Source organism: Peromyscus californicus, unplaced genomic scaffold, assembly GCF_007827085.1.
Source record: "Peromyscus californicus insignis strain IS unplaced genomic scaffold, ASM782708v3 Scaffold_8__1_contigs__length_139910024, whole genome shotgun sequence".
Lineage (NCBI taxonomy): Eukaryota > Metazoa > Chordata > Mammalia > Rodentia > Cricetidae > Peromyscus > Peromyscus californicus.
The window spans coordinates 49,950,878-49,971,035 of record NW_026294606.1 but is presented as its reverse complement, the minus strand read 5'-3'; the positions used below and the strand labels follow the sequence as shown (position 1 = coordinate 49,971,035).

The following is a 20,158-nucleotide window of genomic DNA, read 5'->3' as shown; positions in this document are numbered from 1 at the left end:
TTATAAGTGGGCACCATCATGCCTAGCTTTTTAAACATTGGATCCAGGAAATCAAACTCAGGTACTCATGCTCACAAGCCAAGCAATTTATCATCTAAGTCATCATCCCAGACTGTAAACTATGGCTTAGTTCATCTGAGTTTCTATCACCCTGTGCCAGGAAATAACAAAGGAAGCTTTAGAGAAGTTTGTTTAAATAACTAATAATCCCATCCAAACTAAAGTGCCTACCACTTCACCTGAACCATGTCACATCCACTCCTTTAACTTCAAATCATCTCACACAGTAAAGATAAATACAGGTATCTCTGAAAGTCATACATTCAACTAGCTGGACTTGAGACTGCTGATATAATGAGTGCTTCACAGGGAGCTAGACATGACTAAAACGACTTTTCTGTCTATAATATATATATATATATATATATATATATATATATATATATATATATATATATATCCTAAGAAAGAATTGAGGAATCAAATCGAGGATTAGGGAGACAGCTGCATAAGTTAAGCACTTGCTGTGCAAGTGTGAGGAGCTGACCGTAGATCCCCAAACCCACAATAAAACTGGATACAGCAGTACCCATGTTTGTAATCCTAGCACTCCTTCAGTAAAGTGAGCAGCAGAGACCAAAAAAGATCTTCAAACGCTCACGCCCAGCTAGCCTTGTGTACACAGTGGCAGATAAAGCTTGACTCAAACAAGGTAGGTGAGGATCCGAACCTGAGGCTGAACTTTGACCTCTCGATGCATACCACAGCACATGCATGGCCACGGTCATATCTATGAATACACACACACACACACACACACACACACACACACGTCAAATCATTAAATCAAATTGAATATTTAAAAGGAACATATAAAACTATTCCATTTCATCACATTAATGGTATCTAATAAGGTACACAGTGATCAACCAATGGCTTATATGAAGTACTATCTTCTTGGAAAAACCAAGAGCTCAGATTTTTTTTGACAAAAGAAATTGATGTTAATCTTGGAAGCTTAATAGCCTGAAATAAAGCTTCAGATTGATTTCCAGGAAACTCACAAGAAATAAGGGAATGATTCCTGCAACGATTCTTGCAAGCAAAATTCTGTAGCCTTTCAACAACAGACCCATCTATGCATTACATTCTACCTTCTAGAAATTTCTGAAAAAAATCCTAACAGAATCATCTAGCCACATCCATCTCTCCTTTCACATATTTGTTCAGCAGTAGCTCTTATTACATCTACTTCAACATGCCAGCTCCTTGTGCCAATAACTCTACAAAATTAGCTCATTAGGTGTATATACATACATGCATTATATACATAGTATATAATTAAGCATATATATATATATATATATATATATATATATATATATATATAACTCTAATCCATTCACTTGACAAAGTACCAACATTCTTTTGCAATTATTACCTTTTAGTTTTATTTTGACATGTACATAATCTAATAAAACAAATAAAAACTATAGTCTGGCTATGAGTTTTCTTTAAAGTCAAATTTCTTTTTTAAATACCTGGTGAAAAAGAGAACAAAAGTAAACTGGGTAGTGATGGTGCACACCTTTAATCCCAGCACTCTAATCCCTTTAATCTCAGCACTTTAATCCCAGCAGAGGCAAGTGGATCTCTGTGAGTTCAAAGCCAGCCTGGTCTACAAAGTGAGTTCCAGGACAGCCAGGACTATTATACAGAAAAGCTATGTCTCAAAAAAACAGAAACAGAGACAGAGACACAGAGAGAAACAAAAGTAAAGCAAACAAATTCTGCTGAACTGCCCATTCCACCGGCATCAAATCCCTGAAGATGTAAACAAAAGAAGAAGAATTGCTATCTCTTGGGTGAGCAGATGGGAATTCTGGTAAGTGGCAGACCAGTTTTATATTCCGTTCCCACAAGACCCACAGATATCCTAAGTGGATAGTGTAAACTTGTCTAAAAGAGACCAAGCAAAATGTAGCCAAAGCAGGCCAGAACACCAACAACACTTAGCGAACCCCTGTGTTGCCCCAGCCACTCATACCCCATGTAGTATGAATCAAGTTAATGGAAGCTGGGAAATCACTGTCTTGAAAGATGTGTAGTGAACATGAGAAGATAAAGTCCAGGTTATGTAGGTGTTAGCTATAAACTCCAATAGAAAATCGGTTCTTCCAGAAACAAATGGGGACCCTTCAGATGACTGCACAGTTGAGATATGAACAGCATGTCCTGTTGGAAGCACATCTAGAAACGAGCACTTGGCTGACATTTTCAGGGAAAGGGTATAGAGAATATTCAAACAACGCTTTCCAGAAAACAACTAGAGCAGAATTAATTTGAAACAGAAATTGGAATCGGGAATGTCCAGGCATACATTTCTTCTATTATTTCACTCCCTTTTGTTTGTTTTAAAATAAATATCAAATGTGGCAAGGCACCACCACCTCAGTTCCTTTTACCTGGGATTTTCCTTTACACTTTAGATTTCTTGAGTCAAGACGAAGGAACATTTCAAGAGAGAAGGAACGGTCACTACATACGATTAGTAGACACCATCTTTTCAGAGAGAGGGTAGGGAACCCAATGTAGTACATGAAGATGGAGATAAAGTTTTAAGGGAAAACTGAAACAACAATTGTGACATAGATGTCTAGCCACTATGGACCTATTTTCATTGAGATACACAGAAAACAGGTAAAAGGTGTCACTTCAAAACATATACACAGGGGGCTGGGGAAATGGTTCCGTGGGTAAAAGTACTTGCTGCACAAGCTTGATGACTCAAATTTGGGGTCCCCCAGAACCTGGTGAAATCCAGGTGTAGTAGTGCAAGCATCTGTAATTCTAGTGTTTCCCACTGGGAGATGAAACATAGAGGCAGTAGAGTCTCCAGGAGCTCATGGACCAGCTTGCCTGGCTTATGTAGTGGCAGAGAGACAAGGTAGAAAGGTTGTCCTCTGACCATGCATGAACCTGCACCACACACACAAAAAAATGTACACATACACATACACACGGAGTGTGTGCATATGTGGTGTACATGTGTGTGCATGTTTCTGAATGCCTACAGGCACCACATGTGCATATACACATGAGCACTTGCTTGTAAGCATGTGGATACCCAAGACTGATGCTGAGACTAATCCTCCATCCCTCTCCCATTTTATTTACTGAGTGAGACAGGATCTCTCAATAAGAGCTCACCACCACCAATATGGCACGTCTCACTAGCCAACTTGCTCAAGGGATCCTGTTTCCACCTTCTGAGGCTGGAATTACAGGAAGGGTATCACACCTACCTGGTATTTTGTGGATCCCTGGTAATCTACATTCCTATCTCCATACTCGAAGGCAAGCGCTTGACAACTGAGCCATCTCCCCAGCCTCGTTACATTTTGAAGTCTGGATTGCATAGCTAAGGACACAGGCCTGTCTGTCTCCTCCGAGGTTTATTCTAGGGTGCTGAAGATCCACATCTGCTATCAGATAAAGGCGAGTCACTCAACTTACTTCTTGGGAAGCTTCATTTTCTTCACTTTCTCCTCAGCGTGTTCATCTGCTATACCCACGTGACATCCTAATGCCAGCAAAGTCCTGGGAAACAACAACAGAGATGAGTCCGAAGAACCACTTCCCTACATCCAAAGCACCCAGCATAAGAGCACGCGAGAGTGAGACCTCATCTTCCACCTTGCAAAAGAGCACAAGGCTCTGCCTCCAAAGGTAAAGGAAACATATATAGATTATTTACTTCCATGTAAGGGGAAAGACAATGAACTTTGAAATAGCACTAAGCCCTTAGCATTGAAAAGTTGGACCCTCCCTCAACCCTTTTCTACATGTTTCTTTATCTAAATATCAGGTGTTCTCAGGTCTGTGTTACGCTGGAGTGGAGGTCTCTGCATATGCCAAATCAGATATTTGGGTTTGCACATGGGTACTGGCACTATTGTGTTCTACTTTTTACCCTAATGAGTATATGCAGGAGCTATTTCTCTGTAACTTACTATTTTTATATTTTCCTACAACTTTTATGCCATTGCTCTCTCATGTGAAAGTGATCACTTTAAAATCCCAAATGGATTTATTTATTGTACTTTCGGGTATTTATATTTATTTTATGCATATAAATGATTTGCCTTAATGTATATATGTCCACTGTGTGCATGTCTGGTGGCTATAGAAGTCAGAAAGGGACATCAGATTTTCTGGAACTGGAGTTATGGATGATATGTATGATTTTGAGCCACAATGTGGGTTCTGAGAACTGAACCTGAGTCCTTGACAAAAACATTTATTGTTCTTAACTGCCAAACTATCTCTCCAGTGCTATTTGTTACATTTTAAAATATTTTATTTATTCATTTACTTATGTAGACAGATACACATATGAGTGGTGGTCAAAAAACAACTTGTGGGAGTCAGTTTTCCCTTCCTACTGTGTAGGTCCTGGGGATCAGACTTAATTTCTCTGACTTGGTGGCAAATGCCTTTCACTGCTGAGCCATTTCATCACTGAAGTGAATTGTTTTTATTGTTGGAACTGTCAAAATGTTTTTAACCCATTTTCTTTTAGGACCCTTTTCCTTTTTCAACTGTTTTAAACAATACTATAGTGAATGACCACATACACTTAATACATACTAGAACCAACAATTGCCTAGTATCCATCTATATATCTAGATATTTACATATATGGATGTCTGTGCATATATTTTATCTAGCCATCTAGATATAATTGCATGGATGGATGGGTGAGTGGAGAGATGTTATTGATAAAATAAAGAATTTACCTATTAAAACAAGGCTAACCAGCAACAGAAGGATAGAAAATTGTCTCATAGAGTGAATCCAAGTTGTGTTTATTCAATAACAGTGTCCTGGGGCAGATAGTGTGTTACCTATTGTCCTCTACTCAATCATGTATCCATTCAGTAAGTATTTGTTAAATGCTTAAGTGTTGAGTCCTGTGCAACACACAGTAGACACTTCTGATCCGGGTTTGGGGTCAATGAGATGTGCAGAGGGCTATGAAACTATCAACTGGAGATGCCAAAGCCAGCTTTGAAGTAATAAGGATGACAATAATGTTTGAATTTATCTTAAATTCAGGTAATTACGCCTGTGAGTACATGCCCACCAAGAAATCTGATTATACCATAATTCCTAAGCTGGTGTATGTATGTGTGTGTGTGGGTGGGGGGGGGGGGTGTCCTATGTGAATGTTAACAGCTCTTATGCTCCTATCAAGAAAAACTGGTACCTCAACATCACACCTTGCAAAGGTAAGGACTGTGAATTTATGCTGACAAAGTAACATGAATAATGATACTAAAGGCCCGACCTATGGAAAATTAAGTTGGTATATGTCATCTTCTTATGGGCTATTTTTTTTTTACAATTTTATTTTGTTTTAATGATGTGTATGTGTGTGGGTTTTCCATATGAGTGCAGTGGCTGGAGCTGGACCCACAGTGGGTATGGATCCTCTGACAGCAACATACACCCTTAATCACTGTGCCATCTCTCTAGCCCCCATGGGCTCTAACAAGAGCCAGAGACTTCTACAAACTGCAGTGTGACTTTCTCAGTACAGATTCATGCAGCCTTTTAATCCTCTTCCCAGCACACACTTCCTAGAGAAAGTGTGGCTTCATCTCACACAGAGAGTGACCATCACAGGCCGGGCCTGAACAAAGACATGGCAGTGGGGATCCACCAAGTTACTGCTGTGGATCAGGCCTTTTGCAAGAATGCCTTACAGAATGCCTGCAGCAATCAGAGTGTGCGAGCGAGAAGGTGCTCACAAATAATTAACAGAAAAACCAGGTGAAGTTCAAACTAAGGGCAGGTTACATTTTTAATAAATACATTTGAGATACATCCTAATAAGAATAGCTAATACCTCAAAAGGAAAGTAAAAGGCTCTACGGGCATAAAGGGTTGGATAAGGAGGGAAATGCTCCAGGCTGCAGACGACACCGATGTCTACAGGAGCCGAGGTCTGTGGAGATGTGTGGTGGGGAGAGCAGAGCTGGCTGGAGAAGAGGGACAGTTGTAGGTTACAGGTAAAAAGAAACCTGGGGGCAAGCTTGACATCTACTTTATTGTATCTCATTAATTTTATGTGTTAACTCCAGTGAGTCACATTATGAAGGTATTTGGTCAAATATTATTTCAGATCAGTCCATGAAGGTGTTTCTTGATTGAGAGTAACATTTAAATAGATTGGTTTGGGGCCATGTGAAACCCCAAGAAAACAGACTGACCACCCTCAAGCCAAGAGCCATGTTTCAGAAAGAATCCATTGGACTCTGAGCACTGTTATTTGATGCTATGGGCTAGCCCATTACAATTGTACACATGCCACCCAACCTAGCGTGTATCTCTTTGTCTTTTTCTCTGTTTCTGTATATGAATATGTCTGTGCCTCTTTCTGTCTACCTATGTGTGTGTGTGTGTGTGTCTGTCTGCCTGTCTGTCTCTCTATCTCTCTGTCTGTATATAAGTGTATCTGTTTACCTGTGTGTCTATCCTTCTGCCTCTGACTGTGTGTGCTTAAGTCTCAGTCTCTCTCTCTCTCTCTCTCTCTCTCTCTCTCTCTCTCTCTCTCTCTCTCTCTCTCTCACTCTTTCTCCCTACGTCTTGTGTGTGTGTCCCAAGAACCCGGACTGCTTGACAGTGTAAATGTGTGTAGGAGCAGTGAGGCTTCATCCCCTCTAATTGGCTTTTAAAGAAGCAGGTAAAATCAGCAAACCCAAAAACCATATGTATGCACACTACTTAGCTGTGAGCAACAAAAAGGAAATGTTCAGAATAAAGTCATGAGCAGAATCATTAGCATTCCCTTCAGGGAAAAACACTACACACAGGCGTCTACAGATTCATCAAACTAGCCACCAAGAGTGGTTAGAAGGGAGATTCGATTATACACAGCAGTCAAAGCTTTAGCACACTCGATGCAAATCGGACATTTCTACACTTGGCTGGTCTAGCTGCCAATTGTTCAAGTGACAAGGAAAGCACTGCAAATTTAACTACATTGTTTTGTAAAATACGGGGAAATAACAAGTCACCGTGAATTCCAGAACAAAATGTATGAATGTTTTGTCATGACTACAAATGAAGAGTTGCAGAGTGTCAGAGCTGGTCATGGTGACACAGAATGTATTCCTTAGCCCAACCAGCCTGTCCATCATCTGCCTTCAGAAGGTTCCATTGACCTATTGTGCATACACCCCTCCTAGGAAGTGACCAGCTGACCCTAAGCTCACTCCCAATGTGTTTATTTCCATGACATTAAACCTCATCTGCCACATATGGGTGGCTTCTGCATCCAAAGCCTGAACTGTCACCTGGGTTTTATATTCTGAGTCTGTGGTAAAGCGACTTCAGTATGAATTACTCCTTGCTCTTAACAGGAAACAAAGAAAAGGGACAAATATAGAAGCACATTTAGCTAACGGATGAATTTGATCAAAACCATTTCTATAAGACATTAATGATGGATATGGTGGTAGGCAGGGGTTAGAGGGGCTGGAGACGTGGCTCAGCAGTTAAGAATACTTTCTGCGCTTCCAGAGACTCAAATCTAGTTTCCAGGACCATGCCAAGCATCTCACTACTACCTGTAACCCCAGCTCCAAGAGATCTGACACTTCTGCTAGTCTCCACAGGTAAACACACACACACACACACACACACACACACACAAATAAAAATAAAAGTTACAGAATTTTTAAAGAGTAACATTTTAAAGTAAAATCTGAAAACATATTCCTTTATTTATTTTATCCCAGACACACTATTTATTCACAGAAACATGCTATATCCCCAGTCTCCACCAGCCAAGTCAACAAAAAATAAAGATATGATGGGGAAGAAGAGATGGCCCTGAGTCAAGTGCCTGCTGTGCAAGTATGAGTACTTTAATGGGATACTCAGAACCCATGTGCAAAAAGATCATGTAGCAGTGCATGTCCGTAAACCAGCACTAAAGAGACAGAGAAGGGAGAGGATCCGTGGGGCTTGCTGGCCATCCAGACTTGTCAAATTGGTGAGCTCCAGGTTCAGTGAGAGACCCTGTCTCAGAAAATAAGATGTAAACACTTCAGGAGGGCACTGGTGTCAAACTGGCTTGTGAGTGCCCATGAGAACACACACACACACACACACACACACACACACACACACACACACACACACACACAAACACCATATATACTGTATAGCTGCCTTTATGAGATGGTATAAATTAGCTGACAGTAGTTATTCTCAAACTGTGCTGCACAGGTAAATGGTCTCCCAGGTTCCCCCCAAAACAGTGTGCTGTTGTTAAATAAGTTTAGGAAACAATATAACTTGACTCCACCCACTTTCAGAGATCAATAGTCCCAGCTACATACAGAGTCCATCATCAAAATGAAAAGTTGGTTAACTCTTGTAACTCCTCTACATATATTAAGTCGGTGCTCTTCAAGATAATGGTGGTGAAGGGCTAACTTTTTCTTCATTTCTAGTCATAAGTCTGATACTCTGATAAAGTATAATAAAACTGTTATATAAAATTAAAAACATCTAAATCAAGATATATAATATATGAGCCTATATTTTTAAGTTATTAAATCTATGGACATTTCTCCTTTAAGTTGGTATGAATATTTCTGAGCATTTAATTTTCATATCTAAAATCAGCACAGACCAGTGACAGTTTGTGACTAGCCTAGGCCCTGATTCACACTCCAAGCAGTGCTGTTAGATTCTAGAACTTTTGTATTCTTTAATTCCCTTAAGCAGTCGTAGGCTTCGCTTTGGGAAATACTGATGTACAGCAGAATATATAAAATAAGAGGGGACCATCACATTTCACAGAGGATTCAGTAGAAGCTGTGGAGTCAGGGTGGGATCAGATCTGACCCAGGTTAAGACCCACAGGTCTGTGTGGACTTCCACAGTTCCTAGCTGTTGAAGCTGTGGACACAGGGAAGAAGGCCAAGTGGTTTGGGAGCTATGCCCACAGGAATAGGGAATTCTCCAGCATCTAGCTCATATTGCAAACCTAGGCAGGATGCCAGAGCTGAATAGTACAGTACCTGACCCTCTGAGGAAGACTAGGGATAGAGCCTCTGGCTGTGCATACCCATCCCACAGAGGAAGACAACACCTCTACCCTACTGAGACTTGTCTTCGTAGGAACATTCTTAATGCCCCCATTGATAGAAGAAACATGAATTTGAAGGTATATCAATAATAATAATAACAATAATAGATAGGTAGATAGATAGATAGATAGATAGATGATAGATAGATAGATAGATAGATAGATAGATAGATAGATAGATAGATGAGAGAGACAAATAACAGAGATAGATGATAGATAGACAGACAGACAGATAAAATAAATAAGAAAGATCAACTAACAAACAACTCCAGAGCCATGTACCAGCAAAGAAACAAAACCAAAGTCAAATTCCCAACAAATATTGATCCAATCCACCTACACTTCATTGAACTTTCTAACAATAGAAAGAACTTTCCAGCATAATTAAAGTGTATAATGTCAATACCTGGCTACCTGGAGTTTATAACATACAAAGGTACTCACTTGAGAGTTTCAAGCGACATCTGCAGGTTGTAGTTGCGTTCCTGTTCCGGCAGTTTGCAGAACTCCACCAGACATGGGTGCTGTCTCTTGTTGTCATCTCTAACCTGAAACAGGATGGGAAATCAGCATCGAGGAACCTCCAGTATAAAACACAGTTGTGAGGGGACAGCTGGGGAGATGGAACCCTGACAGCTGCCCCTGGGAAGCTTCTGGAATCTTCAAATGTCTGTTACAAAGGCTGGCATGGTCTTCACTCCCTACTCTCTTCACGCTGATATAGCTTGTCCTCAACTCCCACATGCAGAAGCTGAGGACCCCATGCTGCCTCCTGAGGTCCATGAGCATGCTCACTGGGTTCCTTCCAGAACCTGCTCAAATCTCCTTTTTTTCATCTGCCTTTCTAATATAATAATCTGCTCACTGACCCTACTGTCTATTTCTTTTAATTCTACACAATACTATTTGGTAATAGATTAGATGGGAGGGAGGGGGTTACTTGGTAGCTCAAACTGGCCTTGAACTCACTAAGTAGCAGTCAGACCTGAAACTCCAGATTTTCCTGCCAGTCTCCTGCAAGCTAGAATTGCAGACCTGCAACACTATGCCCAGAAGACTAGATTTTTACTCAATTTATTGTCTATCTTCTTTCACTAGAAGATAGTGAAAGAAGAAACTTTCTTTCAAAGAAACAGCCCTTGGATAATCTAAGCCCTGACATGTGGCATTAACATATGGATGAACTTTATGAAAAGATACGGCAATGACGTTAGCTTTACTTTACAGTACTTTGTCCATCTAGAATTAATCTGCTCAGGGATATGAAAAAGCAACATGAATGACACCCATAAACTCCAAGGTAGTTTTGGTTGCTCATCTCAACCTCCATAATCACCTTCTGAGATCACAAATAAACCCATGACCTTAACAGATTGATTGGCACAATAAAGGTTTTCTTCATAGTAAACTTTGCCAGTGTTCCTTGGTGTCCACTGGGGACTGGGTACAAGATTTTATCAATCTTGCTCCAACCTCAGATCCAAAACAATCCTTGGATTCTTAAGTCCATTCTCTGAGATGACAATGTCTGTATGCAGAACCTATGAAATGTCCCCTTTCCCCCTTGCACACATATGTTTTAAGTCTTCTCTGAATGACTTCTAATACGTGAAGAACTGAAAGTGTTGTGTCAATAGTTGTCATACAATCTTGCTTAGGAATAATAACCAGAAAAATTAGTCTATCCGTAGTCAATACTGATGGAAATTGTTTTCTGATTTTTTTTTTTTTACCTACATGCAATTGCATCCATGAATGCAGAATCTAGTGATAAAAGCCAAGAGCCAAGTGCATTAGTGGTCACACTACACTCAAGATTATAGGAAGGAACTAATGAAGATGCTTTCTATTCTTGGCTTAGTAATTAAATTTTTGTAATCTTTGTAAAGACCTAAATTACACAGGCATTCCTACCCCGGTGGCACCTTGATGACAGCCATCAGCTGTGAAGGAACAAATTACTCCATGGGAATAATTACCAGGTTCTATATATGCCACTGAAAAAGTGTGCAAACATGAGCAATATTTTTTTTTCTTTAGAGCCAAATTAGAAATCTTGGCTTTATTCCTCTTTCTCTGGGAATTACAAATGAATGGGAATTACGAATGAAACAGAGTTACAAAACTGAACTGAAGACTCCAAATTTTGAGTCCTAAATTCTAAAGATGAAAGCAAGAATGAATGAGCCTGGACATAATTCCCTGTTTATGTAATTTCCATATAATTCTCTACCCTATTCCAGAGACGAACCAGTACTGCCATGCCTCCAGGGTGAACAGAGTGAATCAAAACCCTGGCTCATCCCTTCCCTCTCTTACCATAGCCTACACCTGACTTTGGAAATACTGAAGTAAAAACTGAAATAATGACAAGAATCCAGTGTTCTGTAACAATGGTCCAAGCTGATCATCTCCACATGAGAGTCCACATCAAAGGACAAAATTCTAAACATACATGAACCGTTAGCATGGCTACCAACACTAACCATGTACTGCACTCAGAGTTCAGTGTGACACACTGAGGTGCCATGGATGAATGTACTAATTTCCATACTGAGTCAATCATGAGACAGCATGTCAGCCTTTGGGATACTTATCCAAGTACGATTCTAAAACCACAAGCATTATTACCAAGATCCTGTTAAAATACGTTTATCACAAACTGAGATGTCATAGAGAGTTATATGCTTATTTTAAGCAACATTTTCCTGACAAATTATAAAGTGAAATCCTCAGTAAATAAGTATTGGGAAACATATACACTATTATTGGCCACACTATCCTCAAATCATGGAGCTAACTAGGAACATCTACTCACAGGTCTCTGCTACTATATATCTGGGATGGAAGGAGAATATTGGAGAAAAAACAAATTGACTTATTTATTTTCATTCCAATTTCAACTTTGTTTTTCCTGTTTTCTAGCAAAAACAAAAGGAAAGAAAGGCTCATTGTCTATATTTAATTTGATTTTTAAAGTACAACTTTCAGTTCATACACTAGTAACTTTCAAGTCAGGAAGTAAGTCTGCCACTATTGCCTTTCCTTTTGGTTTTTAAAAAGATGCACAGAACCAAGATGCCTCAAGAAAATCAATTCTATTGATTCATTTCACACCACAGCCGGTTGAATGAGAAAATGTTATCTTTCCAAATGATTTATGAACAGAATCTGAGAATAAATTTCAAAATCATATACCGGACCATACTGCCAGCCAAGCTCAATTTTATTCATAACCCAGAGCTCGTGGATATTCTCTGCCAGTTTTTCTCTTATCCTTTCCAGGTGAGGAGGCAACACAATCTGGAAAGAAGGGAGAGAATGCTCATCAGAAACAAATGCTGGAAGGTACCATGCCAGCTAGCATTGTGCGAGCCTGAAGAAATGCATGTGTCTCATAAACCATTCAAATACAACAAAATAATCGGGTTCTAAACCAGCTATTTCATAGTGTTCACTAGATAAATGCTGGTGTGTGTGTGTGTGTGTGTGTGTGTGTGTGTGTGTGTGTGTGTGTGTGTGTGTGTGTGTACATTTAGGACTGCAAGTAAATAAATGGACAAAGAGAACAGAATAAAGTATAATAAGGTAGAAAAGACCAATTATTAGATATTGATTTATTGATGTATTTAGTAGTTTGCCTGAAGCAGTGCTGCCTATTTGCTAAGCATGGCTTTACTTGCTACTGGAACAGAATGACCTTGAGAAACAGCTGAAACCATAGGCCGTTGCCCTTAACAACCTGCTGACTGACATATACACTTCTGTAAAATCTTGCACCTTGCAATTTTAGAGTATAAAATGAAAATACAAACTAGACCCAGCCTCAAAGCCCTTCAGGAGCTGTCCTGACTTCAATCCACTGGTGACATCTCCTCTTTTCCATTCTCATTGGTGTTGGGGTGCTCATTCCAGAAAGATTCCCAAGAGCACTGGTGAAGGCAACTGATAGGTGCTAAGTGGATATGGATCAATATCAAGGTGTGCATCAGTCAGAAAGAGGAATCACCCAGCACTCCTAAGGCCCCCCAGCCAGTGCCCACAGGGCAGGGCGAGCCAGTAGGCTGCAGACAGTTCACTGGCTCCATGATCCTGGGCATCTGACAAAGTGACTGATTTACCATGAACTCTGCTGTGTTCCTTTTAGTGTTTCCCCAAATTATGCTTCACGGTGCGGGGGAGGGGGTCAGGTCACACTTACACCTTCCTATTAGAAAGGGAAAATATTTAGGGACCTCTCAAGAAAGACCACAAGGTGGCTGGCCAAATGAGGATATGGTGACGAAATGACTGATAAAAACAGAAGTTTCTGGAACCCAGTATGAAGTCAACTTTTTAGAAATAAATGCCTTCCATGTTCCAAACAAATAAACAAACTGAATGATCTAATGAACATCACAAAAGTTATCACATCATTCAAATAGAGCTGTGTTTAATTCACTCTCAATCTCAGAATCCTGTTACATCTATCAGACAAAAACAAACAAACAAACCCTTCACATTGTGATGGAGTGAAGCATTATGAAAGAAGCACAGCAGGTTGAGATAATTCTTTATGAAAAGCCAAAACACAGGATAGAAAACAGACAAATGGAGAACAAAAAGAGGAGTGTTATCTTATGAGATCCATTAGTTGAATGGCTGAGAAGTGCACTGTTGTGGGCTGCAATCCAAGCTTGAGAGCCACTGTATACCGATAGCCATCATTGTCTCTTTCTGTACCTGGCTGGTGTCCACAGGAACGGGTGTGAAGGCGGCTTGGGTCAGGGACACCGTGGGCCCCAGCAAATCTCGTGTGTATGTCCTCTCCTGCTTATATTCTCGACTGTGTTCTACTTTCAATTTCTCTTTCGGCAAAACAGCCTCATAGCAAGCTGCATAGCCAGGTGGAGGAAGAAACTTGAATTCTCCATGTCTCCCCCCAAGCAAAAAGCGAACCCTACAAAGGAAGCAAGTTTGAGTCAATCATATCTTTGATACACATGAAAGTTTTCCAATTGAAAAATATTAGGGAAATTTATTAATACAAAACTAACTTTGTCACAGCCACATTCCCCTTCCCTGCTAAGTATCTATGGTGGTTTACATGAGAAATGTCCCTCATTAGCTTCATGCATCTGAACACATGGTCCCTAGCAGGTGACCCTGTTTGGGGAGGTTACGGAATCCTTAGGAGGTGCAATTTTGATGGAGGGAATGCATCACTGGAGGTGGGCTTTCAGGGTTTATAGGATCACCCTACTTGCTGCTTTGGCTCTGCTTCCTGTGTGGATGAAAATGTGACCATCCTGATTTCCACTCCAGCTGCTATGTCATGTCTTCCCTGCCAGTATGACCTCTAACCCTTTGAAACTATAAGCCAAAATAAACTCTTCATTGCTTTTGGTCATGGTATTTTCACAGCAACAGAAAAGTAGCCAATACAATATCATAATAGTCTTCTCACCTAGGAATCTAAGAGCCTCTCCCCCAAGAGACTAAACACAAGAGCATCATAATGACCAAAGATAAAATCTCAGCTCAAGTATATTCACAGGTCAGTGATGACCTAACACTTGACGAACTACAAAGAACAGTTTCATGTTGAAAGGTACATTATCATATTTCCATGAATTAAGAACATATTTTCAGTAACTCAATGTCCCAAGACACCCAAGTACTATCAGACACAGTGAAGATGGGACCTAACTACCTGTGTGCTTAAATGACAGAATCTGGATGAGTTACTAGGGAAAACCAGTCACTGTCCAGAGTCTAATTTCCTAAAGAAACTCTAGGTGTCACCTCTGCTTGCTGAGGAGGCAGGTTGCCATAGTTCCAATACTTTGTCAATTCAGCAACAGCAAAGAACTCACTAAGATTTTGTGGACATTACATTCAATTAAATATATGAGCTTTATTGAAGGAACTTTGAAACAGTTACATGACAGTAATGATACAGATGTTCAGCTTACAAAAAAAATCAATTAACATTTTTAAGTCCTTATAATTTATTTTCTAATTTGTTTCATTTCCATGCTAAAAAAGGAAGTAGGATAAAACAATGAAAAACTTTCAAATAATCCACAAACTAAGGGAAAGTAGCACAATTTGTATAAATACACCAGAAATGGCCATATCTGCATGGCTAGCTAGTGCCTCTGGATTAGTGTTCTTCAGTATGGTCCTTTATAACTAGAAATTATTCCTGGGCAAACATTAGAACTAAAATAACAACCAAAACAAAAACAGTAGGTAGGAATAAAAGAGTTTCTCACATTAGGTAGATACACAAATATACTAATAGGTAACAGTATGGACAATTACTATGGTAGGCCATCATGAATTAAAATATTCTTTGTAGAATTTCATCCATTCCCTTTTATAAAACACCACAGTGAACTAGAGAAATGGGTGTGAAATTTCAGGATACTGAAAGGAGAGCCCCAGAGAATTCCACAGGGTGATGAAGAGGTGGTAGGGCTTTTGGGGGGACCCCACCTCTTCTTTCCAGGAACAGACAATACACATCTAGAAATGGCTATCTCAGAGGGAAGCTCTGAGGTTAGGGAAGCAGGGGAGAGTCCTCTATGGAAGTATGAGAAGTGAGAATAGAAACAAACTAAGCAACAGAGAGATACTAACTTTATTCCTGCAGAGAAACTGACAACTGGAAAGAATAGGCCATCGATGTTGAAGTTCTCAAACATTCCTTGAACAGGTTGTCCGTTAATGCGGAATGAGATGCTTGGGGCACTTAGATCTAAACAGCAACTGATGACATCGTCAGTTCTCAACAAGTGCTGGTTGGGTGAGCTCACAGTTCGAGCTATACAACCTGTTGGGGGAAACAGTAAGGTGAAATTTAACACAGAGAATCACCCTCTGAGCCATAGCAAGAGTAATGGACCAAAGCATGAGGGAAGAATGCACTGTGGCGGTTGATGTCCATGGTCAACTTGGTAGGACTTGGAACCACCAAAGCGATAAGCCTCTGGGATTATCTAGACTAGGTTGAGGTGGAAAGCCCCACCTTAAAGGTGGGCAGCATTATCCCCTGGGCTGCAATCTCAAACTCCATAAAGCGTAGAAAGAGAGCTGACATCAGCAATGGTACTCTTTGCTTCCTGGCTGTGCACACAATATCACCAGCTGCCTCCTGCTCCTGCCATCATGCTTTCCCCCACCATGATGGACTGTGTCACCTAGAATTGTAAGCCAAAATGAATGCTTCCTCACCGAAACTGTTTTGACGAGTATCTTGTCACAGTAACAAGACGTGACTAATATATGGACTGTGAGTCTCCAAAATAAATATCATGTGTTAGAACGCTTGTTCAAAAAGAAAGCAAACATTTTATTTTCCACGAGCTAAGGAGCTTGGCTGGAAAAGGGGCTTTGTCATGTCTAGAAATTTCTACATGTATATGTATGTTACTGGATGCAGAAATGATCTCAGAGAAAATATAACGATGTCCAAGTATACCTAGGAAAGCATCTAACTGCCAATAACCCCTGCCACCTACCACGTGAACTTGTACAGCCCTTGGCAAATGACTTACCCTCTGAACCTTGACTCCTTTCTGTTTTTGTGTATGTGTTATTATTTTGGGTTGTGTTTTGTTTTGTTTTTCAAGACAAGGTTTCTCTGTGTAGCTCTGGCTTCCTGGAACTTGCTCTGTATATCAGGTTGGCCTCAAACTCAGAGATCCACCTTTTCTCTGCCTGACAAATGCTAGGATTAAAGGCATGTGCCACCAGGACTGGCATTGATTTGTTGTTGTTGTTGTTGTTGTTGCTGTTTTAGTTTTTTGAGATAAGGTTTCTCTGTGTAGTTTTGGTGCCTGTCCTGGATCTTGCTCATGGCACTGATTTCTTATAAGCTGAGCACTAAATAGTACCATCTTCTAGAATTAGTGTGCTGAAAAAAGTAATGAATTATTTAAAATCAGTAGTTTCAGGCATAGTTTACAGTTGGTGCCCTTTCTCTTACGACCATCTTTGTTTCATAAATACAAAATAAAGTCGGGATACTGAAAGCAGAACTATCTCTGTTCTTGCAGCATATTGCTTACTGTGAAAGAATGAAAGGCCAATTTGCTTTTGTTTTATAATGAAATTTACTTTACACATTGTGTGGTTGGCTTATTGGGTACAGCACAATACAATGAGAGACATGAAGTTATTTGATGAATGTCATACTTTTCTCTGGACAACCAATGGTATCAGCCCACTCTTGATAACATCACAAGTCATCAGCTAATTAGTCCCAAGGGGAATCCACTACACACAGCATACTACACAAAAAGGGAGGTATGGGTCACCTCAAAACATAGGCTGACAGGCACAAACATATACACAATTAGAGCAAGGACTTCATGACTCATGCTTTGCCATAAATTTTATTACATTATTTTTCATTTACTTATTATGTGTTTTTTATGGGTGCTTTGTTGATTTGAATAAGAATGGTCCCCATAGGCTCATGTATTTGAGTGCTTAGTCAACAGGGAATGGCACTATTTAAAAAGAATTAGGGGATGTGGCCTTGTTGAAGGAAGTGTGTCACTGTGGTTGAGCTTTGAGGTTTCAAAATCTCACTCCATGCCCAGTGTCTTTCTCTCTGACTGCAGATCAGGATGTAGCTCTCAACTACTTCTCCAGCATCATGCCTTCCATGCCTGCTGTCATGCTTCCAGCCATGATGATAATAGACTAAACTTCTGAAACTGTAAGCCAGCCCCAATTAAATGCTTTATTTTATAATAGTTACCTTAGTCTTGATGTCTTTTCACAGCAATAGAACAGTGACTAAGATATGTGTATATGTATGTGTGCCATGATGTGCCTGTGGAGGTTAGAGGACAACTAGTCCATTCTCTCCTTCTATCATGTGTGTCCTGGGGACCAAACTTGGGTCTTCAGGATAGCAGCAAGCTCCTTTACCAACTGAACCCTTTCTCCATCCCCTATGCTTTGTATAAACACACACACACACACACACACACACACACACACACACACACACACACACACATCTTTTTATGTCTAGCATACCAAGAGTTCTAAGCAAGAACACATTTAAAGCACCAGTGGCAGCCTGGTCTACAGAGTGAGTTCCAGGACAGGCTCCAAAGCTACACAGAGAAACACTGTATCAAAAAACAAACAAAAAAGACAAAGAACAGTCTCTATTTTCTAAAATATAGACAATGTTTTGATCTTATCAATACACAACTCTTTCAGCATCAGAATCATCATTAGGTACATCTTCTAGAACTCCCTGAATATTATAAAAAGCAGCTTTAAAAACAAGAAGAAACAAAAACAGGACAGCAAAGCAGCTCCTGGAGAAAAAGTTGATTTCTTGCTAGTGTCAAGATCCACAGTTAATAAGAATGTTTCTATTTTAGCCATGATACTAAAATTACACATTAACTATAATCCAATATATTGTTCAGCTTTATTGACATTGCTGTGATGAAGCTAATGAACACCTAAGGGTTATCTATGTCCTCTTCTCTGGAAAGTCTGTAGTGCTCAGCTAAGACAGAGAGTGAGTGAAGAACTCAAGGCCATGGTACACACAGTATGGAAGCTTCATGATTACATCTCCAGGTAGAGGGCCTCTCCTTGAATTCCACTGAACCTTTAGTTCACATGGAGGAGCAGCAGGTAGACTCACAACCTTGGGTGATAAATCTACACTGATCTTTCCTATGTTGCTCCACAGCACTCCTCTATACGTTTTTATTTCAATTCTTTAAAAGTTGCAAGAATTTCATATTCTTGTCCTCGTCTGGGACGCCTCAATAACAATGATGTCCATCGTTGAGTTTGGGAGAATAAATGAAGATGTCATTCAAATATTGATTTGGAGCCAAATCCCTGTTCCAAGGAATACTGGCCTCTAATTACACAATGTACAATGGTAAAATTTGGTTCTCTCCTAGAAACTGCCAGTTTGATGCTTTCAATCCTACAAAAACCATTAAAACAAAGAAAAATACAAGAGCAACCCTAGGAAAGTTGCCTCAGTTAGTAAGAACGTGATGTAGAACTTAGGCAAATTCTACCTACTTTACATTGGTCTTTGTAAAGCATGTCATAGCTCCTAAATAGAATAAACGCAGCTTTTAACTACAGCCATAATGACTTATAGTTTCTCAGCACTTTAAAAACTGAGCAAGGGGCCAGAGAAGCGGCTCAGTGTTGACAAAGGCTTATGGTACATTCCCGAGGACACAAGTTCAGATCCCCAGAACCCATATAAAAGACAGACATACAGTAGCATGCATGTCTGTTATCCTAGCACCCCTATGTTGAGATGGGAGAATCTTTGGAGTCTGTGGATTGTACACAGCAGTAATAAGATCCTGTCTCAAATTGTGTGGAAAACAGACTGATACCAGAGGTGGTCCTCTGACCACACACACACACATACACACACACACACACACACACACACACACACACACACACACACACACACACCTCACACCAAGAAAAAGATTTTAAGATTAAAAAATAAGTTCTCTTGACAACAGAGTTTCAGGATAATTTTCTCCAGGAATTCTGTGACCTGCCATCTGTCCTATGGCACATCTATGCAAACATTATGCTCTGTCCTTATTTTTCTCTTTAGCACCTTCTCATTGAGGCATAAAGCACAGGTTTTAGTTGAATGGCATGAAGCTTTTCTAATATGTCAAAAGGAAAAGTTGTAACGTAATGTAAGATCAGAAGTAGTGAAGTGTCCAATAAAGCAATTCTGGGCTTTGCATCTGAGGAAACCTTTCCCCCAACCACTGTCTAAAAGGGAAACACTTTAACATGGCTCATTCATCCAGTGGAGGGCCCATTTCCCATGAAGCAATTCTCAGAAGTGAGGGTAATAGAGTTCAGGGTATTATAGATCAAATATGCCATAAAACAGAACTTAGCCCAATGTTAGGCTAAGCACTCTTTTCCTGTCCTTGGGACCACAGAAAATTACCATGAGAACAAGGAAGG

General features: G+C 40.0%; 1 protein-coding gene across 1 annotated transcript in view; it reads right to left on the bottom strand.

Moving 5' to 3' along the window:
- Positions 1-20,158, bottom strand: part of Ryr2 (ryanodine receptor 2) — a 594,119-nt gene that overhangs the window by 237,285 nt on the left and 336,676 nt on the right. The window contains 5 exon segments of the mRNA XM_052728780.1: positions 3,517-3,600; positions 9,611-9,714; positions 12,365-12,469; positions 13,889-14,105; positions 15,791-15,983. Of these exon segments, the coding sequence (XP_052584740.1) occupies positions 3,517-3,600; positions 9,611-9,714; positions 12,365-12,469; positions 13,889-14,105; positions 15,791-15,983 (703 nt within the window).